At 40.8% G+C, this 24929-nt stretch overlaps 2 protein-coding genes and 1 long non-coding RNA gene across 5 annotated transcripts; 1 reads left to right on the top strand and 2 right to left on the bottom strand.

Annotated features, from left to right (window-relative positions):
- Nucleotides 1-570: 570 nt before the first annotated feature.
- On the bottom strand, nt 571-11333 carry LOC125761466 (uncharacterized). 3 transcript variants are annotated; one of them, XR_007418110.1, is made up of 4 exons: nt 10235-11333; nt 1771-2200; nt 1082-1537; nt 571-699 (listed from the first exon to the last, which is right to left on the bottom strand). It is a non-coding gene; the product is annotated as an uncharacterized LOC125761466 (long non-coding RNA). The 3 variants fall into 3 exon arrangements; XR_007418108.1 differs by having other exon boundaries at nt 1798-2200; nt 10235-11332; XR_007418109.1 differs by lacking the exon at nt 1771-2200 and having other exon boundaries at nt 10410-11328.
- Nucleotides 11334-12330: 997 nt separating this feature from the next.
- Nucleotides 12331-13917, bottom strand: LOC125761444 (solute carrier family 35 member B1 homolog). The gene is made up of 2 exons (XM_049422582.1): nt 13468-13917; nt 12331-13401 (listed from the first exon to the last, which is right to left on the bottom strand). Exons 1-2 carry the CDS (start codon nt 13664-13666, stop codon nt 12587-12589), a joined length of 1014 nt encoding a protein of 337 aa, XP_049278539.1. The 5' UTR covers nt 13667-13917; the 3' UTR covers nt 12331-12586.
- A 4597-nt stretch (nt 13918-18514) lies between these two features.
- LOC125764876 (pancreas transcription factor 1 subunit alpha) lies at nt 18515-22958 on the top strand. The gene is made up of 3 exons (XM_049429519.1): nt 18515-19573; nt 20380-20696; nt 22639-22958. The coding sequence occupies exons 1-3, from the start codon at nt 19161-19163 to the stop codon at nt 22797-22799; spliced, it is 891 nt and encodes a 296-aa protein (XP_049285476.1). The 5' UTR covers nt 18515-19160; the 3' UTR covers nt 22800-22958.
- Nucleotides 22959-24929: the final 1971 nt, after the last annotated feature.

Genomic DNA, 24929 nt, shown 5'->3' with positions numbered 1-24929 from the left:
TTGCATAACACGATCTTCAAGATTAGGTGTTTGAGTAAGTAGCGATCGTTTTCGAGAAATGATTCAAAATAATAATCCATTATTTCCATTTGAGTTAGGATTCCATTGGTGGAATGAAATCATCAATAATTGGCGATCAACAAGTGATCAAAAGTATTAAATTTTCATAAGACATTTTCTTAACATTTAAAAGATTCAACGAACGAACAATAAAACATTACAATTCCCCCATAAGTATTGTATTCCATTGGCTTTGTACTTAATTATACTTACGGACTTATCATCATCAAAATCCCAGTCGGGAGAACCCTGCCTTGGTGCGACCGTGGTTGTGATAATGGGTGGCGTACTGACCGAAGCACCGGGGGAGTTTTGTGGTTCCTCCGGTATGACGGAGAACCGACCGCGCTGAAGAAATGGAGAGGTCGGTCCGTAGTTCCCTGTAGCAATTGATAATAAAACGGACAAAACAATTATTGGTAAATGATACAGCGAAAATAAACCAGCAAATAATGATAAAGCACAGCATCATGTACTGATGGATGTAAGCGACTTTCAACTTACCAGTTTGCGGTATCAAACGGAACCGACCTACGGTGGTTTCTGGAGGGCCGGTCGATGGTGCCGACACACGGAACCGGCCGCGTCTCGTGGTCGCACCATCGTCATAGCTTCCGGTAGCACCTTCATCGCTTACATCTGAAAAGTTGTGAACAAAAACAGGAAAATTAAAATTATAGAAAAAGGTGAACAAATAAGGTTATTCATTTTATTTAGTTTATTCTACTTTTTCTTATGTTTTTGTTAGAAAAAAAATTGATAAATTAATTCCTATTGAATAAGTGTTATTCCTAAGTGGAACCTATAATTATAGCAAACATCAGAATCAATTTTAATAGCAAACAGAGTATCAAAGGCTATTTATAAAAAGCTCAAACTGGGTCATGAGCTGTAGCAAACAAACTAGATGTTGCTTTCTGCATTCTACAAAATATCTCCCCAGTCCAAAGTCTAGCGAATATTACTGCAAACAAACAAAATCTGTTCGATTGATAAAAGTGATTAGTTCACGTCAACATACCTTCCTGGGGCACCTTGCTGCTTGCTCGCCAACCGCTGCTGGATGCCGTTTTGGAAGCTATGATGACTAACGCTTATCGATTACACGAAGCAAACTGACACGAGGTGATAACGTCACCTTACGATACACAAACACAACACACTCCCGCAACAGCCAGCGGACAGTGCACAACTTTGCAGGAAGATACGGAAGATCCTAATGCCTAAAAATATTATTTATCACTACGTTTATCACTGGATTGCACTTATTTTTCGTTGTCGGTTGCCCAACGGAGACAGTTATTGCACTCACTGTAATCGTCGCGCCAGGAACCACTTCTGAACAACATAATCTACGTCTACGGAACAATTTCTACTTAGTGACTGGGTTTGTAAAATTTATGGAACATTTAATTTGGAGAAAATCAACATTTTAAACGAATTTAAACTAAGAAAAACAAATTGTTTAATTATACATCTGCAAAAGAAGGTAAATAAATAAATGTTAGTTTTCACTTTTACACGAGCTACGGTGTGTTAAAGAATTGATTTTTCCCCTATCTTGTAGTACGTTACAATCTTAAAAATCACCACGGGGTAATGAACTTAGTATTTAAATTTTCGTTCGTACGAAATCCAATGACGTCCACACACGCCGCGTGTGTGTTTTATGGGGTCAACAAACAGCTGTTTCCTTTCGAAAATTCTTACACACGTTTGAAGTTGACGTTTACTAACTTTTCTTTTGTTCAACAAAGAGCATACGCACACGGTACAATGAAAAATCACGTTAGGGAGCTGGCCGCAACTGTGTCACATTTACTGCGGTCGATAGCACTTTTTTTTTGTACTGGCATATTCGACATGCAACACTTCTCAACACTTGTTTTTTTAGGTACACATTGCTCATCGCATCTTTTGCTCCCTTCATTCATCCCTCCCGTTCCGACCGTTTTCTTGCGCGAACACGTGCGCGAGTGCTCCACTCGAACGAAGCGTTACGATGCGTTACGGTACGTTATTTGCGGTACTGATCGAAATTGTTGCTACGCTTGTGGAACGAAACGACGCCGGGTGTTTTACGGTATGCGATTTAGATCAGTTTTTCCCACGCAGCTGCCAACCGAGGGGGGGATCTGGGCTGTAATTGGAGCGGAAAAAAGATATCAGATGAGTACAGTGCGGATAAGAACAAATAATTTGAGTTAGAGAGTTGAGGAATTTTAAATCACATTAAAAGGTTCAAATATATAAGGATGCAGTTCTTTGTAGCACTTTCTGATGAAGCAGCAACATATCAGTTTATATCGTGCAAAAAAGAAAACTACGTTTGCCAAAAATTATGACACACTGTATGTAGTTTAGACAGGCATGTGCATGAAATTATTGCAATAGCGCAGCAATGAAGTCAAGAGCAGAGTGCGAGATAGACCGTGATCAGGGACAGGATATTAATGTTTAGCATCAATCTAATGAGTGTCATCTAACCCATCAGGTTCGTCAGCGAGCGAGGGTAAATGTGATAAAATGTGAACAAAATGTTGCCACAGCAGGATGATGTCGATTGAAAAATTTGCCACCTACGGTTTTGCTTGCAGAGGAATGAATTCTTTTCGGACGCTGCATATATTCTACATATACAGCAAAAAAAGAGCATTAAAATTATGTTCAAGTTATTACACTCATTTCAAGCCATTCGCAATAAACGCTGATCAAAGCATTGACCAAGTGGCTCCATCGTTTTATTCACTTAACAAAACTCCGAACGCTTGTAACGTTATTCGTTCGAATGTCCGGAAACAACTCTTCGGTAAATAATCGTTACTTGTTCGGTTCGAAAACGGCCTGCTGGACACATAAAAATGTCACCATAATTCGTTCGGCCACGTTGACTTTATTGTTTGCCATCCTTCACAACCCAATTGGACCACTTTGGAAGCAGTCACTAGACAACAAATTAACCTTCTCGTGTTGTGTCACCGAGTTCTGCCGGGGCGGGCCGTTTCTAGCGTGTTCCATTTTCATCCTTTGAAGCGCCTAAACAACTAACTCCCCAAAAACCAAATGGTCACCGAGCACCGTACCAGATCGTTAGCCGTCTGTTTCTGCTGCTTGTGGAACACTTTTATGTCAGCGTTCTTCGCTCCGATGAGCGGGTGCCGCAATACAACAGCGTAGTGCAAATCGATATCCTGCGTCGCCAAGACACGCGACATAACGAAGTGTTACCACGGTGAGCAGTGTAAGGAAAGGAAGGTTTTTTTCCTTTTCCTTGGTCTAACACATACAGGTGCTGCTCACCTGATACCAATCCAACGGAGCCAACGTTTGCCATTTTTTTTTGTTCGTTTTGTTCAACATTCTTTTTGGTATCGTTTTGAAAAACTGGTGCTTTTGAGACCCAACAATTAGGACACGTTGTTGGGCACGTTTTCCGAACATAACTCGGGGTGTGCCATGTGACACGCAAATAATGCAAAAGTCGGTGTTGTAGTTAAGCGAGAAGCATTGGGAAAATTTGTTACCATACTGCAGACCTGGGTTTGTAAATCCATACACTTGAAAGGGGGGTTTCTGTGGGGGGGGGGGGGGGGGGGGGCGGAGGTTGGTTGTGTTTAATTATTCACCATGAGGGTTCACGTTGGCGATCGTTGAAAGTTGCAAGAGGGTATGAAAAATTTACCAACCTTGTGACGGAAAATTTACGTTATGGGTCATTGCAGGCAACGAACCGATTCATGCGAGAACCAGATCCAGTCGCCGAACACTTCAATTATGTATATTTTCTTAAGGCTTGCCCAAACAGCTTACGAGACTATTTATGTATGTTACACATAAGAACCTCTTCCAGCTACGGGTTGGGTCTAGAGATGAGAATAACAACTTTTTTTAGTGAGTCAACTCAGAGTGAATGAGTCGTTATTAGGAGTCAGCTCGTTTAACGACTCATTTCGGAGTCATAAAAAACCCGGCATATACGTATCAGTTAAGGTTCGGTCATTTTACTCACTCACGAGTGTAAGCATATAGCCGTGGTGAGTCGAGTTGCAAAAAGAGTAAATACGTGAGTGGAAACGAAAATGTGCGAGTGAGTTGAAACAAAAATGAGTTGAAACGAAACGTTCGAAACATATGACTTGAACATGAAACCATGTGTACTGCCTTACTATAAAACCTGGATAATCTGCTAGTCTGAAAGACTAAAAAAAAAATCTAAAAATTTGAAAACTTTCGTAAGACTATAGCCTTAGCTTTTTTTGGGAAATTTAGCAAAATTTTAAAATTTGATTTATTTTTATGCGAATTTGTTGCAATAAGTTTCTTTTCACTCAAATAAAGCTTTAAATTAAAAAATAATAAAAAATCAGAAAAAAATTTTAAAAAAATTTTCAACTCGAAAATTTCATAAGGCTTACCCCTTACGATTTTTTTGGTAAATTTTACAAAAAAATTTAAATTGTTTTATTTTAATGCCAATTGGTTGCAATAAGTTTCTTTTCACTCAAATATTGTTTTAAATAAAAAAAAGAGTGAAAAATAATGAAAAAATCAAAAAATTCAAAAAAATGAAAATTTATTAAGGCTCATTTTTGCGCCAACTTTTGCCTATAACTCGATCTATATCTAACGGAACGCCAATCTTTAACTTGTGCTCGATAGATGGCATCAATGGCTACATTTTCTTCTTGGACGGCCATGCCGTCAGATGTCTGTGCCAGAAGTTATTCGAGGAACCAAGTTCCTTACCCTGTTTGAGAAAATGTAAAATTTTCTTCATTTTTGCACCAACTTTTGCCTATAACTCGGTCGGTATCCAACGGATCGCCAATCTTTAACCTGTGGTCGATAGCTGGCATCAATGGCTACATTTTCTTCTTGGACGGCCATGCCCTCAGATGTCTGTGCCAGAAGTTATTCGAGGAACCAAGTTCCTTACCCTGTTCGAGAAAATGTAAAATTTTCCTCATTTTTGAGCAATGTAGCAAAATTTTTAAATGTGATATATTTTAATGGGAATTTGTTGCAATAAGTTTCTTTTCACTCAAATAATGCTTTAAATTAAAAAAAGAATAAAAAATCAGAAAAAAAATTTAAAAAAATTTTCAACTCGAAAATTTCATAAGGCTTACCCCTTACGATTTTTTTGGGAAATTTTGCAAAAAAATTAAATTGATTTATTTTAATGCCAATTGGTTGAAATACGTTTCTTTTCACTCAATAAATGCTTTAAATTTAAAAATGAATGAAAAATAAAAAAAAGTATAAAAAAATCTAAAAATTTGAAAATTCCTAAGGCTATAGCCTTCGAAGTGACTCCATGAGCATAAGCATGCAAAGATGCTTCTTGGTGTCGTTCTCTGATGTTTGGTCTAATACATTGAAAGTCTTGGAACGAATCTCACAGAATCTATATACAATTATACAGAAAACATGATCTCTTATGCGATTTATTTAAAGTTACCGGCATAGTATTCCACATTTTAACCCCGAAAGCAATATTATTTATAATGCAAGATAGTTTCATTATTAGATTTTTATTACACTGAACATCATTAAAAGTGTCCGTCATAAAAAAAATGAATCCAACCATGAAATGTGCTTTATAATTGATGCCAGCTTTGCATTGCATCCGCTAACCGCCGGTCGACATGGCAAAATCGTCCTTCGCACGACGGAACGAACGAAGACGAGCAGTAAAGTGCAATCAGCCAGCAAATGATAATTCTTCCATGTAGCGATAAGCTTCATTAGTGCCAACCCGGTCTTCTGGTTGCGTTTTGCAACCAACGCTTGTTAGATTCAATGAAAGATAGTATAAAAAGTTATACCGAAGAAATAGCTGCATGATTCCATTACTTACTGGTCATCGGCCATCGTACTCAAGGCACGTGTCATGAGAAGTTTCCACGGAATTGGTGTAATTATTTATGTTAACTCGTTACTCCTAAAAATAACCTAACCGTACTGATGCGGTACTTGCTTTTCCTCACATTAGCGGCTTCATGGTTTTTTCTGCTCTTCCTTGTTGATCTGCTTGAACGACGCACGACTGTTTACGTTACAACGGAAGTTGATTTTACCGAGTGTAAGAATGATTCTCACTCGAATTAAACATTGCCACCAGTACGCGGGGCGAAAATATAAACACTACACAGCTGCTGATTGGATGCAAAAATAAAGGAGAACATGCAATAAACCCATCCCCGGTGATGGGGAAGGAAACGGACGATTTCCTTCGAACCGCGTGTGTCGATCAATTGATGTGACGCGAAACACATCGCACGTCATGTTGATGATGCTGGCATCAATTGGTTCGCATGGCAAATAGATGAACGGCTCGAGCAACACTCAATCACCGTGAAGTGGAGTTGTTACACTTTCCCGGACACGTTCCCGGAGGGTGAACCGATGCTTGAAGCTGTTTTGTCACAATTTGTATGACCTTCAGCATGAGATGAGTGCACGGGAACGTTGACCGGTTAGGGGTTAGCACACCAATTCCAGCTGATTGTGATCTTTTTCCAGTCTAGTGCATAAGAGTGGATGTGCCGCGATTTGCTTAACATGATTTCCATTGCTTCTTGCGTTATAATTGATACAGGATAAAACCATTTTTAGTGTTCGAATTATGGAGCACGTCTCCCCACGACACGAACGCCAATTTATCTGAGGTCTCTAAATATGTCTTAAAATCCTTGAGCTGTCCCATACTAAGCCAATGCAAAGAAAGTTATTGCTCTAACCGCTTTACTGTTTACATCCTCAGTAAACAAGCTCATTGGTTTGTAAATTGAAAATTTAAACTGAAAACTGAAGAATTAAATAAATCGAATGTCCTGAGAATCTCTTGGAGCAAAAATCGTGATATATTTAATATCCTGAAGTTGTCGTGTAATATACAGTTTGCGTTTGTCTGTCTATAGAACATTGGGAGTTCTAGTAATGCATTTGAAGTCTTGAAGATCATGTACAAAATTGACTTTATCTCTACTCACATGCGGGAGAGAGATTCTAGTAAGGATTTCGGGATCTCATACGAGAAATTCAACGATGAAAGATTGGATACGATAAGATACTCTGTCAGTTGTCCAAAGACCGCACAATTGTGCATTATATGGGCTAGACTCTGGCAAGCTGATAGAGTCATATAACTGGGAGCACTCTACCACACTGATAAAGTTTGTCTCAAGTCCACAAGAACAAAGGCTTGAAAGACCGGATATTGGAGCTTTGATGTGTTTACCAGAAATGGCAGGAAATAAAATTGGCACTCGATCTCAAAAGCAGGAAACATTCAACATCTCACCTTTTCTTCAATAGAAATATAATTAATTATTTATCTTACTGTATTACTACAATCGTTGTTGGTCTGTCTCCGCCTGTTTTGCTTACTGTCTCGGTGACTTTATTTATTTATGGTCGGATAATCAAATATACTTGGCTTTGGGGAGATGGTCATACGACAAGAAATATTTCCTATAGATACGAGATGCCCCGTACAGCCAAATAAGCGTTACTTGTACCTAGAACGTATAAGTTACTAAAGCAGTAGGTACATTATCGACTGTATGTTAGAACTTATTACAACAACCCAAACAAATTGCTTGAAATCGAGTGTAAGAAATGAATTTTATCATTAAGCTACAATTCACCATGAAAAAAACGTACAACTTAAAAACGTAAAAAAACACAATAACGCACACGACCAGAGGCAAACGTTTGCAGACGTCAACGAGAAAATGCACTGCAGTTTGTTTTCACGTATTGGCATGCGTGCACAGTCTTTTTCTGTCGCTTTTGCATTTCCAGGCCGATTGGCGCCAGTCAGTTAGCGAATACGTCCGGCGGGTGCTGTTTCAGCTGTGAACTGTTGGAACCTTTCTGCTGAGCCATCGGTAAAGAAATAATGGCCATCAACCATAATTCGATTTGCTTCACCAAACATCCGAAACTGTGGCGCCAATCTCACGCCTAAGCGGAATGGAATAAACATTGTGAAGTGAATAAAACGGCAAAGGGCAATATACAGAGAAGCGTAAAGTAAATTCCCTTTTCATTATGGTGATTGTGAAGCGCTGAAACTATACCAGAGAGCGTAAAAATGATGGAATGTTTTAATGATTAAACAAATCGTCATGAAAAGGTGGCGTAAAAAGTCGGTGTGTGTGACCGCCGCGCGCAAGGAAATCCGATAGGACCATGATTTTTTACGCATAACGTCACCTTCTCGCATGACTCACTTGAGGCTTTCTTCAGCAGACCGTTGCAAAACCGGACAGGAAAGACAAAACAAAAACCCTTAAAACACACACACGCAGACACAAATGTATCCGAGCATGTTGCGAACGATCCGGACGATGCTTGGCCACTGGATTGGATATTAAACGCGTTCAAGGACGGTGGGATTTTCGCAGCTTTTTTTTTTGCTTCTTATTCCTCCTTTCCAAGTTCACCAAAAGTGTGTACATCTGCAAAACAGATAGACAGTTCTTCGACAGCCAATGTAAAGCATAGCCAAAAACAAAGCATTAACTTTGCTCCACTTGGGAGGTTCCGCACGATTGAGAGGGAAAATTAAAATTAATCTCCTGTCACAAATGATTTTTGGGTGATCTCTTTGGATTGTCGATATTTTGGTTTATTACATCCGTTTTAAAATAAATTTGTTATGAATAAAATTTTAATTTTAATTAAAAATCCAATTCAATATGTTTTAATTCATATTAATTAAATCCTTTCAGAGCGGTCAGATAACAAAGTCGATTATGTTTAGCTCAACAACACGTATGGTATAGGTTCAAATCTCGGCTGTACAGTGCCTCAAATACTAAAAGATGTAACCAAATCTGTTGAAGATATAATTCAGGTCAACCCTTTTGGTATCGTGGTATGGCAGACTTAAGCCAAAATAGAGTTGGTAGACTCTCCAATAAAAAATTGAAGGATAAAATTTTATTGTAATTTAATTGACGCAATTAATTAGCAAATTTTGATGTTCATTCGTTCACTCAACTAAAAATCTAATCAATCAGCAGCGGGATCCTTTTTTAATTACATTTATTCATTTACCAGTGGTAGAAAAACAATTTAACTCATTCATGAAACTAAAAAAAAAACTGATCGTATCGAAACCTTCTCAGAAGGCTCACGTGCCAGCTGTGAGTCGAAATGAATTTTCGTTTTTCCTTTGAAGATGCCGGATGGTACAGCTATCTTCTTGAATGCGTCACAATTGCACCTGAGCGGAGCGATGCTTTAGAAAAAAAAAGCAGCAAGGAAACACATCACAAACCCATCCACCCTCTTTGGTAGCAGTCGTATTTGCGGACTTAATTATTTTCTACCCTCTCCCTTCCTATAACCAGCCCCCTCCCCCTAGGGGTTGGGGTGGACCCGGCTCACGAATCCTTTGCCTTTGTTTATGATCTAGTGAGCCATTTTATTTTTGTACACACAACCGCCTTCCACCCACACACCAATCGAATGCACTTTTCCCTTCGAGTGCGATCGAGTGAAAGCGCGATGGATTAATTTGAGTGGGGGTGAATAAAGAAAAAATAAAGAAGGAAAAGAGGCAGACGGGGTGGTAATGTTTGTGTTTGTGTCGGTAAATATTGCTTCACTGCATCCTCTGACATCATCCGTGGTGTGGCTTGGTACGGGTTTTGCAAATGGGGATTGCAATTTCACCAAAGAGCGGGAATGATGGTTGTTATGCACGGAACAAGAGGAATCGTTATCCGTCCCATTTTGGCAAAGGAATGTTCAAACGAAAACAGACCTTAGTGACATGCAAGAAGATGCAGCTGCGCTCAGGCAGGTGAATCCATTCAAAATACTTTCCTAAGGAGACGAGTTGTCTGGTGAAACGGTGGAACGTTCTTGTTGAAATCAGCTCGAAACCACCAATTGTAGTACCGAAATACAACTGCAGCTCGGAAAATGCCTCCACACCTTCTACACCCCATACAGACACACACACTGTACGGATATGGTGTTTTAAAAGAAAATCGATCGGATTACATAAATCAGCTTTTGAGACTGTGGCGGAATGGCATATTGCGGGAAAGTGAGAGCGAAATTAAAATTGCTTATTAGTATCAAGCGATTATTCGGTGATGAATGTGATTATTTGTTTCGCCTACTATTTGACAAACGGAACAAAGTAGTTTACCTTTTGTTTTCGGTGGTGGTGGTGTTGTTGTTATGATTTTGCACCACTTCACCGGTAGCACACTTCCGTTCGGATTATAAAATTCACACAACGCCACACAAATGCTGCATTCGATCGATCAGAGACAATAAGTAATGCAGCACCCCCCGGTGGGGGTTAAGATTTTCTTTCTCACCACAAATCATTACACGAAATCACTCCGACAGCACAAACAACACTTCACACACTGGGGCAGGATGGGGATTTGCATCACAAAACATTCCTGCTCGGTTGCACAGACACGCAAACCAAGACACACACACACTGGCAGAGCAAGTGCCGCTAGCAGTGGAAAACCGCACAATGCCGCAGTTTTACTTGTTGTCAGGACACGGGTCAGCACACGGAGAGCACTGTGTTTTTCCGCGCTCGAAGCAACTGTCTGCTACTGCTCAGAATCCTGATTTGCTTCCTTTTTTGACAGCTCAACATACCACACCACTACTAACACCAGCAAACACGCACATATATGCAGGCGGTTTCGTGTGTACGTATTTTGGCAAACAGCAAAACAAAGTTTTCATTGCTGACTCGAGTAGATATTGGGTTGGGAAATGGCACGGAAAACGCGCATACTTATTCACACACATACACACACATACACACTGACATGCTCACATTCACACATCGATACTTTTGCACCGCTTGCTTATGTCAAGCATGGGTTTTCCCGTGAGCGGGCTTTTTTCTTTTTATAGGTTTAAATTTTCACACGCATTTTTTTCCTCCTGTGCCGCACTTGTATTTCTGCTGGATTATGATACTTTCTTGGATTCGGATGCCATGAGTTTCATTGCAAAGGAACACAAAATGTCGATATGAAAAACGATTACGACACCTCTTTACCTGTCGATCGCGAAAACCAAAAGCACGCATGAAAAAGTGTTCTATTCTATTTTTCAAAACGTTCTTCCTAACGCGTTCTAGACGTGCTAAATTATTCCCGGAAGAACAAATTGGCTACACTGGCTTAAAATAAAATAACCCGGACTGAACGAGCACGAGATCGCGAGCATGCTGTGCGGGTGTGTGTAAGCGCGCGCGTTACCAAGAGGACGGCACGAACCGAACCAACCTCTCGCGACTGACCGACTGGAAAGGACAGAATCGCAAGCGTTACTCTGCTCTGGTACGCCCGACCCAGCGTGACCGACCCTGAAGGGAGAAGAAGCCAAATGTGTACGAAAGCAACTCCGCGTGACGCACAGCCAAAACGCGTAACGCGAGAATGTTCGCACGCGTGCGACGGAATGGAACAAAACATACAAAACAGTGGTTTGCTACCGCTTCGAACACTATTTCCAATTTAATAGGACACACCAATGGTTGATGATATTTTTTTTTTGCACATTCCTTCCTTTTCTTTCGCTTACTCTTTCTCACTCACACAAATGCAGACGCACGCATACATGCAACAACTGATTGCGTGTGGTTGGAAACGTTTTGCAAGCGGACGCCTGGTGCTTGGTAGATTATCAATGACGCGTACGACAATTTTATCGTTCACCGAAATTGCTGACCATATTTATCATTCTGTGTATCAGACAGAAATTGGACACCAAAATTTACACACACACACATCAACAAACTTTTTATCACGGCACTAAAGAACGGTAAGATAATGGTTTACCCAGAGGAAAAAATCCTGCTTTCGTCTTCTAGTGCGGAATTTGAAGTGTGATGTCAGCTGTCAAAACATTGCACACTAACCGATGTTGCACAAACACATTCGCACATAGTGCTGCAGCTGTGTTTGTGCGTGACAGTGGTACTACGGTGCGCATACTCCGTTTCCGTAGGAAAAGACTTTCTCACGCGGTGTTTTCTCAATTGCAAATGACGTTTGTTTGACGCAGTTTTGTTTTAAAACTCTTCCTTTCTAAATTTCCGTTAATTGTAACTTTGTCTGTTAGTTTTAGCTTGTGTTAATGCCTTAAACGCACGTGTTTTAAATGCAGATTACAAGTTCTGTATATGCGAAACAGAACACCTTCGGAATGTGATAAACGATCTACAGTACTATACCTAATTCTACCAAACACTAAAACCGTGATGAGTTGCATTCCGTACAAATATAGTTCACTTTTATTTTCAACTTAATTATCTTTCGCTTAACTATACTAATGAAGGACACGGGTAATATCGTTTACAGAGGGATTGCAGGTAAATTAGCTTCTGGTCTTGTGCCGTGAGAAGACAACTATCAAGGCGTGAGCGCATGATTTGGATTTCACTTTATGTTTACGGTGCTTTAGCACCATGATGGAATTATTTGTATTTTAAATGCTTCTATATAAAAAAAGCATTCCAGCTTCAGTGTTTATCTGCCAGCGGCACACTTTCACTCTTTTCTTTTTCCTTCGCTAGCTTGTTTGCTGGGGTTGGCTTTCTGCCAAAAAACATGTCGGCGAACAGGCCGCAAAACACGAGCACAGCACCGACCCACTGCCGGCCGCAGAGTACATTGCCAAAGAATAGTACCGAAAAGAGTACGGTGAAGAATTTTCGCGTAGTTGTTACTACCGAACAGGCAAGTGCACCGAATGAGGACACCATCATGAAGATGAACAATTGTCCCAGAGCACCCGTCAGTGCAAGCAGAGTAAGATGTGTGAACAGTTCCGGGTGCCTACTGGCGAACAGAAAGAACGCTTTGCCTTCACCAGTCGCCAGCAAGCCGACAGACACGATCATTGCACTCCAGCCGTTCATTGCCAGCATCATGTGCTGGGCGGAGGGAGCGCTGTGTGCCCGCATTCGCTCCTGAACCGCGCCAGTTAATCCATCCATCAAAAGGCTCAATACCAGTAGAAGTTGACCGAGCGATTCGTGTTCCAGTACAGTGCCAGTGCTGGGTTTACTATCCTTAAACATAAATAACACGACACCCACTACAATTAGCAGTACGAAAAAGTACTTCTGTAGTGTGTAACTTTTCCGTCCAACCAGCACACCCAGCAACATTACGGGAATTGGCTTTGCCGCTTTAGCGACAACCTGCACCGGGTAGGCTACCCATCGCAGCGCCATATTTGAGCTGATCATGGCCAGTAGATACGTCAGGGCACTGCTAGCATAGTACACCTTTGGTGTACCATCGTCCGGCTGTGGTGAGACCGTAAGCAGAGCTACAAAGAAGATAAAATTGTTGAGATTGAAGAGCCTTACATAAAATACAAGCCACAGAAACTCACCTTTCGCGAAAACCCAATTACAGACACACTGTACACCGACTAGAGCCAGCATGTACGTAAACCGCTCGCCATGGGTACCATCATCCTGCAGCTCATCACCATACCGGCCGCGTGTAATCTTTTCCTGCAGAATTGCAAAATAAAAGTAGCACACGAAAATGCCCACGGCGGATATAACTAGCGTTTGTTTGTTCGACATCGTAGCGCCGTCTAATGAGTGGCCGATCAGTGATAGCTGGCAACAGAGCAACGGACTGATCAACGAAATGCAAACTAGGCGTTGTAATTACTATGCATGGCACGTAGTGCATACACTAAAGACACTTTGTTTAGAGACACGAGCTCTGGAAGCTCCAAACGTTTCAGAATCGTGAAAAGACCACGTAAACCTTTTTTATGCCGCTGCTACATTTGACGTTAGCCACAACGTATACAAAACAAACCGATGACAGCACACGTTTGGAAACAGTCGAGCAGCTGCTCGATTGTACAATCATACTCGAATTGCTGACTCTCTTGGTAGGAAAAAAGCGTACAACAAATTTTCTTGCACAATTGAACGTTATTTTGAATTATTTTCAAATATTTGCCAAGTTGGGAATTTTAATTTGAATATTAATTTGTTTTGAATGCTTCAAATTGTTTTAAAACATCAACCAAATCATATTACAACAAATGTTAGCATTGTACAGCACAACATTTTGATAACACATTTTAATTTGCTCGCAAATGCTAAGCCGCGAAACTTGCAAAAGTTGTGAACACGTGGTAGGATCGCGCTATGCCTCGTAGAAAAGATATCCACAATTAATTGGTGTCAAATTCTAGAGTTAAACCAGGATCGTCAATGTTAAATTTACATAAAACGAAGCGTAAAAGCTTAAACTAGCGTCAAGTTGACGAACAAAAAGCGTGGAAAAATATGTTGTTTAGACAACTATTTCGACACTTAACTAAACTCATCAAAAAAATAACTTTACTCATTCACCTAACATCAATCTTCACGGTTAGATAAAGCATAAATTCTCGATCTTATTTATGAATTTATAAAAAAAAAAAACACATATTTAAATTTTCCAACCATTACGAGCAGTTTCTCTGTGCAGCTTCAACCACTTCAGCTACCTACAGAACGTCACAACAAGTTCTGATAAGATCCATCCACAGAAGCAAACGGACCATTCAAGCGTCACTATCATCACATCAATATCATCCTTCCTGTGGCAGTCCATTGTGCAATGAACATGCAGCTTTTGGGCTCAAAAACCGGACCCGGGACCAAGGCCCTAGTTTTGACGAACCGTTTCCGTTCCGGTGTAAAATTAAGTTATTATTGTTTTCCGATGCGCACGGTTTAATGATGCACGCATTGGAACATCATCCAGGGTGAGCACGGATGAAGAAGAAAAAGAAAAGAGAAAAAAACCGCATTAAAACGGAACACGGAACAATCGAATCTTGGGCACCCGCCCTACCACGTTAGGGTCGGTTGCGCGAGCTAGACCACATCGTGTAAGGGTCGGCGCGTAATGAAAAGCATAAGCGATAGCATGAGCAATCGGGGAAAGGATCTCCCTCGCTTTTGGGTGTAGCGATAATTATCAGGCGATTAGTTGTTTATTCAGTTGTAAAAATTGTTTCCCTAACCCTGACGGTATGGGCCAGATTTCGATCGGAAAACCCTGTCTTGTGTATTGATTTTGATAGCCATCTCACTGTCTGAGGCTATCGAGTGTGGGCTTTTCCTATTGTGTGATAATGGTGAGGCAAAAAGCAACCAAAAAAACCGTATGCTGAAATGCACCCCACAGACCCTGGACATATGATAAAGCGAAAGTGAAGTGTTTGCATTCGCTTCTTCTCGAAGTACCCTTCGGATAAGCTCATCCGGGCCCGCTAGATGCTTCCTGTTTCTCAGGTGTTTTTTTCCAGAAGGGAACGAACGAATTCAGGAACAAGCGGTTTTTACCGGGCCAAATGCTGTACTGTTTGTTGCGCCTGGTCGCCACGACGGTTCGAGGGTGGGTGATAGTATGATATATTATCATCATTCGGTATGCAACAAAGGCTCCCACCTATTCCGGCAGCGGTTGTTGGGTGTAATAAATGGTTAGACATATGCTGCATGCAATCGTATTTCCCACGGCCCAGCCAAACGATCGGGCCAGTTGGTATGCGGTACATTGAAAGGATTCGATTTTCTTTTCCTAGTTTTTAGCGGAGTTCGAAAGAATAACTTTCTTTCCCAAAAGGGCTTGCGATTACTTATTGTACGCTACAGCACTTTTAGTTATAATATAAGCATTATTTACTAGTTTTAATTAGGACAAGATTTTTTTCATAAAAATAATGGAACAAAATACTAAAAACAGATCTCAAATCAAAGCTAAGAACTTAAGTATTTAGGAAATTTTCTATTCTCAGGATGAAAATCCATATACGATTTTCCAGGTATTGAACCAAATGCCTAAGTACGATAATATGTAGACGTCTGGGGACAGCTTAGAAATTCAAGTTACAAATAACTGCCAAGAACAGCTTAACAGATGTGAAATTGTAAAAAAGATAAGAAACAAATCTTTGCCCAAGCATCAGTGTGAGGAAGTTTGGTGAGGAAAAAAGATAAAAAGCTTAAATTAAGCCAGTTTAGTCTTGAGTTAAGAAATAAATCAAAATAATAATTCATTTTCTTTTGCTTTGCTTTACTTGTGTAGCTTTTTCTTAATAAACGAAAACCTCAGTATGATTGAAAGTGACTAATTTTAATGTTAAATAAAGACACAGTTCACAGTTGACCGGTGCACGAATCCCCCGGTGCGTGTGATGTTCTTCTGTATAATTATTAAATTGCTGATTTCCCTGAGTTTCTGAAAGAATTTCCCAAATGAAAAGCCTAAAAAAACACACACGCTTAACACGCACAAACCTTCTCGTATCAGGTGTTTCCAACGGTGGTAACTATTTCCAGTCGTAAAACGCTTCATTACGGTACGGAGGGAACTTTGACATCGATTATCGATACCTTGCCACTTAACCCTTAGTACCTTTTCGTGCATTTTTTCAACTGCATTTTCGTGCATTTTCAGTCATGCGGAAGCAACGACAACACATGTTAACGCAAAGGAAGAATCCGGCAGAACAGAGGGAGTACCATTTGAATGTTTAATAACTATTCCTTCCGGGTCGGGGCTGATGAACGGATACGATATTTCTATCTCGTAACCCTTACACATAGGCCACACAGGCCAACAGGGTTGACCCACGCGGATGCATTATGGTTATCATTATGCAGTACAATGCCCGTATTCAGTTGGAAACAATAGAAAATTACATTTATTTCGATGTGCTTATTATGTGGCAACTGTGGCCCAAAAAGTACTTCCAGACTAACAGATGGTGGTGGTGGCAAGATCTGAACGCTCGAAAAGGAAGTTTGTTAAAAAGTGTGACACAAGTATGAACGGACATTCGGCACCATTTAAATAACTTTCATGTGTGACGACATAAAAACACACACACACAGAAGGGAGTACCAGTTCATATTTGTCTTCCAGGCAGGTGGCTCGATTGAAATGGCTCAATTCTTCTTCCAGGGGTACACCCTGTTTATCGCGTGCACACCTTGCGAACGTATTTCCGTATGCTAACGACCAGAAATGGTGCAACATGCAGGCAACGAATTCCATTTCCCTTCACGGTGTCATCCTTTTTCCGAAGTCGTCCAAAATATTCGTCACCATGGAAACTGGGAAAGCGTTTCCCGAGTAATTCTTTTCCTTTCAAGATTTGTGTGTGTGTGGAAAATTCCTTCGTGTACTACGCTCCGCCCAGTATGCGTGGATCGATGGAAAACGAAGCAATTTGCACCGCAAGCGCACTAAATTGGAACATTTAGACAAAACGTTTTGCCTCCCTCGAAAGGATACGTGGATGGTACCACTCGAAACGTTCCCGGGGGTTTACCAGCAGCAGGGCCAGCTGTGTTTGTCCTTACGGTGATTTGTAGGGGAGTGATGAGCTACAAATTGAAGGGAAAAAAGAGCAAACGACACGGTTCACATTTTTCCGGTGCATAAGGGTGGGAGTGTGAAATTGATGTAGTCCACAAAAATGTGCCCGAAAGGTGATTTACTTCCACAATCAAAGGGGGGGTCGTGACCGGTGCGAAACCGCAAATATTTGCCCCGCAAATAAAGTAAGAATTCGAATGGATGAGCGGTATAAAGCAATTGTGTCCTTAGTTCATTAATGTTATTCAACAATCAGTTAATAACAAAACGTTATAAACAGCAATGAAAATAGAAATCATAAAAAAGTAACTAAAAATATTTCACAAAGAAAATATAAAATTGTTAAAATTTAAATTTAACAAAAACTTTACATAGGAATACATACATCTGAAGATACAAATTAAAAAACATTATGATGATAAGAAAACTTAAAATCTTACTAAAACACCTAAAACCAAATTTTAATAAAATAAAACAGGCGTAGGAAAGGAATGCAAATGAATAAATGTTAAAATGAAGTGGAGAACAAACTCATACTTGAATAGTTGAATAGTGAAACGTTCGAAACGTAAAAGAAAACTGGAAAAACAAAAAAAAGGTTTTGTTTACTAAGTTTTCCACGTACAGGAATGTTTTATTTGGCTAGTAACGGCAAATGTTTAACCTAATCTATTAAAGACTAAGTTAAAGTAGAGGAGTAAAATATAAAGAAAAAATATTTTACTGCAATGCAATTTGGATGTTCGCTTGGTAAGGACCTGCAATGCGCATGAAGCGATGCAATCAACCAATCAGATGAAAACGGGCGTGGTTTAGCAACATTTCCCAACCAAAGCATCTACATTTTCCCCCATTTTCATCGTCGGTTCGGCGCTAGAAAGACACACCGCGGGCAGAAAGGTAGGGAAAGCAGACATGGATGCAAATACCCCTTATTTGTTTTCCCTGCATCTCTTCCCTTTTTTCCCACTTTTTCCACCCTTCGGTTCGTTAGCGGCCAGGATAAAGTGAAACGTGAAGTCGCTCGCACTGTGTTAGTCCTTTGTCGACTCTCCTGGGGTTATCATCGGGACGAAGCTTACCAGGACGACGCCCGTTGGAGTTATTTTCTGCCGGAAGTTCCTAAAGACTCTAACATCCGGAACAGAGTGTGTACGGTGTTGTGTGGGTGGTTCTTACGCCCAACCCCTTTCCACACAAGTGACCGACACGTGATCGACCGTGTGCAGTGTGTTTGTGCGAGTTAAGTGAAAATTTAACAATCGGAAGTGATTTGTATGCAAACAGGCGTCCCATAAACGCCACATTGTTTTGCGCCAATTAGGCTTACTATTAGCACCAACTCAGCATGTGTTTACCGTCGGGCACGTGGCCACGTGGCCATGGTGGGAAATGTGGCCGTTTTACAGTGGGAGCAAAGTGAGAGTGTGAACAATGCCCTTTACAATAGGAAAGTGTTTAATCGGATAATCTAAACAGGCGTTTAGGGTCAAACGGAAACAACAAGTGTTCCATGGGGAAACCCATCCCTGGGTGTGGTTCTTGAAATGTGAGAAAAGTGTTGTCCCCTTCTAAGATGTGAAGCAACTGTGTTAATTGTTAAATTAAAAGCTATTTACCAAAGAGACGAATCTAGTCACGTCTATCTAGTCACGTTAAGTAAGCTTCCCGAAACATTCCACCATGTTTTCGATGGATTCGTTCGACTTCGAGGCGGTAATGAGCCGTCATCTGTTCGAAGGATCGTCGGTGCATCAGCATCAAAGTCAGCAACCGTTGCACCATTTGCACTCCTGTCAGCAGCAACATCAGCAGCAGCAGCAGCAACAGCAACAGCATCAACAGCAGCATCATCACCAACATCAGCACATGGACAGCGGTGATCATCATCTGACCCATCATCGGCATCAGCATGACTTCCAACCGGAACCACATTCGCACGATCATCAGCAGCATCATCTGCATCAAGCGAACAATGTCGATTCGACCACGTCCAACAGTTCGGATTTTTTCCTGGCCGATGATGAAAACACCACCGACAGTGATTCGTACTGTGGGTTTAACAGTGATCAGGAAAATAATGATTCCATGAAAGAGTAAGAGTAACGATTTCACTTATAGTAACAGCTGTAGGTAGTACAATTATTCATTTAAAGGTTTAAAGCTTGTGTATTTGAAAGTTTGATTATAACTTAGAATCCGGGACGTTTCGTCGTATCAAGAGCTGACTATCTGGCTCTATGCTAAAAAGAAGTCTCGCAAGCCATTTATTGAAGCCAAGAAATAATAGATCTTTGCACCAAGAAGAGTAACCAGATACTGCAGTCTAGGGGACCCTAGCGATTACGGCCTAGAGATTCTTCTGGTACGACCCCGTCGAAATGTAGGACATTCGATTATTTAAGAACTCATACGTCCTTAGTCCTTATGCATGATTTAAGGCGAAGAAACGTTTAAAATGCATTAATTGTTAAGAAATCATTGAAAAGTAATGTCCAAAATTGCTTAAAGATTTGTTTGTTTGAAAAATCTAATATGTAAGCTTACAAATAGTTACATTAAAATGTATTTTATATGTTTAAATATGCACCAAGTTATCCAATGATTAAAAATGATGAGTTAAATGAGTTAGACCAAAAAAACAATATTCCTCAAGTTATCCAAAAAGTCTCTTGTCAATCGTTGTTTTCTCTACAAACATTTCTGATGTTAGATATCATTAGAAAGTAGTTCAGAGGAGATTTTACCTTAAACTAGGCTTGTATTTGTCCTGTAGAATTTGATTTAAAATTGTGTCTCTTAGTCCTTGAAGGCGAGGTATCTGAAGCTATAGTCGGCGATCTATCTACATACCTTCCAAATTTCACACATCTTGCTAATACCTCCTTTTTTTGTCGCACAGAATCTACGGCAACCGTGCATCCAAGTACCGACGGCCAAAGTGCGCCTCCCAGCAAGCCCAACAACGTCAGGCAGCGAATCTTCGCGAACGGCGCCGTATGCAAAGCATCAACGAAGCCTTCGAAGGTTTACGGACACACATTCCCACCCTACCGTACGAGAAGCGCCTGAGCAAGGTGGACACACTGAAGCTGGCCATCAGCTACATTTCGTTCTTGGGTGAAATGTTGCGCAAGGACAAAAATGGCAATGAAACCGGTACGAACGGCATCAAGCGGGTACCGGTGAAGGAACCACCGAAGAAGTTCATCGTACGTGGTAAGTTTGCGATGTGTTTTGGGGGTCCAATATTTGAGCTACATTTGATCGTGCATCCGAGTAGGCTCGCTAGCCAACTGCGCCTTGTAGGGCCAACGCGCACGAAATCGCTCGGAAACGACTGTGTTTTGGTAGGGCTCAAATGTTCCGTAGCGAATTGGCCTTTTTTCCATCGAACGCGAGCGGTACATCCCCGAAGGAAAGGACGATTCGATTGCGTTCGTATTGAATGTGGTGGGCAACGGTGGAGGGATCGAAGATCACTAATGTTCCGGAAACCGTGACTGATGCAGTTATTGTGTCACGGTCTTTCCTTTGGGTCTAGGCATGGTCTAGCATATGGGCATGAAGTCGGATGGTGTGACAGAGCATGAATAAATGAATGCACTTTTAGGCCGTTTTTCGGTTGCCGGTTGAAAATTGAATTTGTTCGCGCTTGGTGGTGCGATGTTTAATTCGGTAGGGTGTTTGTGTCTCTGGTTGGCAGCTGTGATGAAGATGGAAAGGTTTGAAATGCACTGTCTCGATCAAAGGGTTTGATAGGGAAAACCGAATGATGTATATGCATGTCTTGCGTAGCATGCGATTATGTTGAAAAGATAAACAATTTGCCCAGAAATGAAGTATTGAAAATTATATTGCAAAAGAGAGAAAGAGTTTAACAGATTGTAATATACAGACATCCAAGGACAATGTCTCTTTGGGCGATTCAACTATTTATCATTCATTACTAAAGTCACTGTCACTTTAAGCGAGTATATTCGACCTCGAGTTGACCAAATCTCGAGTATCTTTGAAATAAGATGGAGAACTACTCCTGTTTTGCATTCCCACTAGTTTGGTCCAGCCGAGATTCGAACCTAGAGCAAGGCTTATGATAACTCTCGTAAGGTCTTACGATAACCAATTATTTCATACGACCGCCAAGACATTATTTTTCAAGCACGTTTTATCGTATGTTTATCCATGAACTGAAGAATTGGTTACTAAAATTTACCATTAATAATAAGAAACAAATATGACCAAAGGAGACTTCTTGAAGTCTCCGTTTACATCAGTAAAATATTCACTCCTTAATGATACAAAATGATTTCAAATCCCCGGTGCTTCAACTTCCCTTTAAGTCTTCTCTTTTTTGTCGAAACAAACATGGCGTCCGTTGATACATTTACCATCGAATAGAAACACAGTACGAACCGCACACAATGCTCAACACTAATACCCAACAAATCCGCTCCACTTGATAGGAACTTTGGCCACCTGAACGATAAGTACAAAGTTCTCACGCCCATCCCTATCCCCATTCAGGGGTCGCGAACAGTTCTGTACGAGCTCTTCCGATTTGCCGAAGGATATATCTGGTTGCGTGTTGAGATGCGCTTTTGCGCAAACGCCAAACCTCGATTCTTCCCGTGTCACGATGTCTTGATGCACACCAAACCAACCAAACCGATGGATGTACTTTTTTGTTTTGCTTTGTTTCCAAACATGACAAAGATCCCTGGGAAATGCGAGCACATGGTTTGCCTCACCGAAGGGCCAAATTTGTTATCTCGTTCCGAAAACTTTGTGAACCGTTTGGGTGCAAGATTTAAACGAAAGCTTGGAAAATGGAAACAGCATTACGGAGCACTTAAGCGACGTGTACTTGTTTGGGGGATTTGTAAACAAACTCGAAACTGTTCTGCTCACAGTCGCTTAGAGCGATTGTTTGCACCAAACAGTGGCAAAAACAAATTCTCGTCCTTAAATGTGTGTTAAGCGGTCTCACAGTGGCGATCCACCCTCATCCGGCTATCGAATATTCGCATCTTCGGAGGGGAATCCGACCCTCACTATTATGATAGCCGTTTGCCGTGCGATTCCGCTCGATTGGTTCGGTAAACAAAGGGAAATGGTCGTTCTATAGTGGGTTCTTCTGTCTCATCCTTTCTTCCCGCAGGTGGCAGTGGCCAGACACATTCACTGTCCTGGCACCGGAAGGGCGATCGGAACGCCAACGGTCGTTACTTTGCGCGCATTTGGCGCCCGGAGGATCCTCGCAGCAACCATCGCAATATCGCTGCCGGCCCTTCGACGTACGCAACGAACGGAATCTGTTAGATGTTGGGATGTTGTTGCCCCCTAGTCATGGGCGCACAGTCTACGCAATCAATGTGCAACAAACAATCTAGTCTTGGGCCCATTTTCGGTGTTGATGATACCCGGAAATGGCAATGTAAATAAATTTTATTCTAATTATTACTTGAACCTGCATAGTCCCATATTAGTTGTTGGAGTTTACATTTACTGAAAGAAATCTGCGCCTCTACAATTTAACTAAAATTAATATTTTAAACCAGAAAAAAGTTCTTTCTTTTTCCTATTACATCAATACCGACCGTTACTCACTCGCATACACTTCAGGACCAGTAATCCTTTACTGACAACGCCACCAAAAAATCTACCAAACCCTAGGGAACGTAATCGATTTTAAAACAGTCTACAAATTTTTAGCGCTTCATTAAACCGTTGTTGCTTTCATCCCCGATTTGTTGATTGATCTTTCTCATGAAAAAAAAAACTGGGGTGCAAAAGTTTGTTGTTTTAATGCACTTCCTTGCATGCCGAAGGATTCCGATCCCTGTGTGTTTTTGTGTGCGTATTTTAATAACTTTGTTTGCTTTTGTATGTACATTTGAACGTCCGTGTGCGGGGTGATACGTGAGGATGTTTTCCCTTTTTTTTTTGGTTGGCTGCTGTTAATATATTTTTCCCTTCGAGGGCAAACCATTCCGGAAAGGAACTCGGGGAAAGGAACAAATACGTTTACACCTGAATAAACAAAACTTAGCTAGTGATATTTTGTTTCCATTAAGGCTGGCGGTGATTTGTTAGCGATATGTTATGCTTTTACTGAGGCTAAATGCATTAGGCTGTGTTTTAACGGAACTTTGATGTTTGTGAACAATCAAAACTTCATTAACTTGGATGTAAAGGGATATAACATCCTTGTTAACTATAAATTAACGTAGTGTATTACATTTTGTATTTATTAATCATTATCATGAACCAGAACATCTCTGTTCTTAAACAATCTCTTCTTAAGTTGGTTTAGTTTATATTCGGAATATTCATTAGCTGGTGCTAAGAGTATATAATAGAATTCATTCATGAAATTGTTGGAATGAGAAGAACAATCTGCTGAAACATTGTTCAAGACGATCATCAAATAAAAAATACTGAATACTGATACTGATAAGCCCCGACGGCTGAGCGCTTCACAACTAACATTCGACCAACTTGTATTTCGGTTTACCATAAACGCTGATGATTTGTCAGGGTCAATCTGATTACTAGAAAAGCGAATAACTTCTTCATGTTTCCAACAAACATCAGGACCATAATCTCAAAATTGCCTTTGTAGTGAACTGGGTCAATCGAGATAATGGAGCCATGTTTGCTTCATAATTCTTCAAGGTTTTAAGGACACTAATCGCAATTTAGATTTTCAGGCAATGGTGTTATTGTTTCAGGACTACTGTAAGTACTTCAGAAAGGGAAGAACGTCTTCCTCAGACACACCAAGATAGTTAAACTTTGTGTCTTAAATCCTGGTGACAGAAATTTATACCGTGAGACGCAGTCAGCAATCTACAAAATATTAGGAAGGATACTTCATCAAATACAGTGCCAGCCCATTCTCGACGTCCAGTTGACAGTTAATTTTAAATTCAGTTAATTCCACTACTTTTTACTTCCTTCATTACGAATAAAGAGTGCAAGACTTTTTCAATTACATTGAGCACAGGGATTAAGGCTGACACTTGATGAGGTTTAAAAATCAAAGCACGCATTAAATCGCTTCCAAGCGGATTGGAAAAACGGCTACGGATATACCTTTACAACCGGAGTAAAAAAAATCGCAAAGATAACAACATCAAAAATGTCCAAAGTAAGTCCCTATCCTCGGTTTAAAAAAAATACAATCACATTTTTTGGAAGAGAAAACAAGAGATGTGCATTTGCAGATAAACTATCTGCAGGAGCCTAACCAAATGCAACCACGAACCGGAAGGATCTGCAGAGACTCCGCCGCGATCTAAAAACCGCCGGATCAACAAGGGCGGAAACCGTAACGGAGTCCCTTCACTGTACGGGATGTAACCGGTCTGCGGGACTTAATTGCATTTGAATCGAAGGGTGCCAAAATCCTCTCGGGTCGAATTAAAAGTGGCCCTGTTGGAAAGGGGG

Source organism: Anopheles funestus, chromosome 2RL, assembly GCF_943734845.2.
Source record: "Anopheles funestus chromosome 2RL, idAnoFuneDA-416_04, whole genome shotgun sequence".
In the NCBI taxonomy this organism is placed as follows: domain Eukaryota; kingdom Metazoa; phylum Arthropoda; class Insecta; order Diptera; family Culicidae; genus Anopheles; species Anopheles funestus.
The sequence above is the reverse complement of the archived record's forward strand: the minus strand, read 5'-3'. Positions and strand labels throughout refer to the sequence as shown.

What these genes read in the sequence shown, in the direction of transcription:
- LOC125761444 (XM_049422582.1), bottom strand. Translation starts at nt 13,666, where the DNA reads ATGTCGAACAAACAAACGCTAGTTATATCCGCCGTGGGCATTTTCGTG. An exon ending in TAATTGGGTTTTCGCGAAAG is followed by an intron (nt 13,402 to 13,467) that starts GTGAGTTTCTGT and finishes TCTTCTTTGTAG; the next exon opens with CTCTGCTTACGGTCTCACCA.
- LOC125764876 (XM_049429519.1), top strand. Translation starts at nt 19,161, where the DNA reads ATGTTTTCGATGGATTCGTTCGACTTCGAGGCGGTAATGAGCCGTCAT. An exon ending in AATAATGATTCCATGAAAGA is followed by an intron (nt 19,574 to 20,379) that starts GTAAGAGTAACG and finishes TTTGTCGCACAG; the next exon opens with AATCTACGGCAACCGTGCAT. An exon ending in GAAGAAGTTCATCGTACGTG is followed by an intron (nt 20,697 to 22,638) that starts GTAAGTTTGCGA and finishes TTCTTCCCGCAG; the next exon opens with GTGGCAGTGGCCAGACACAT.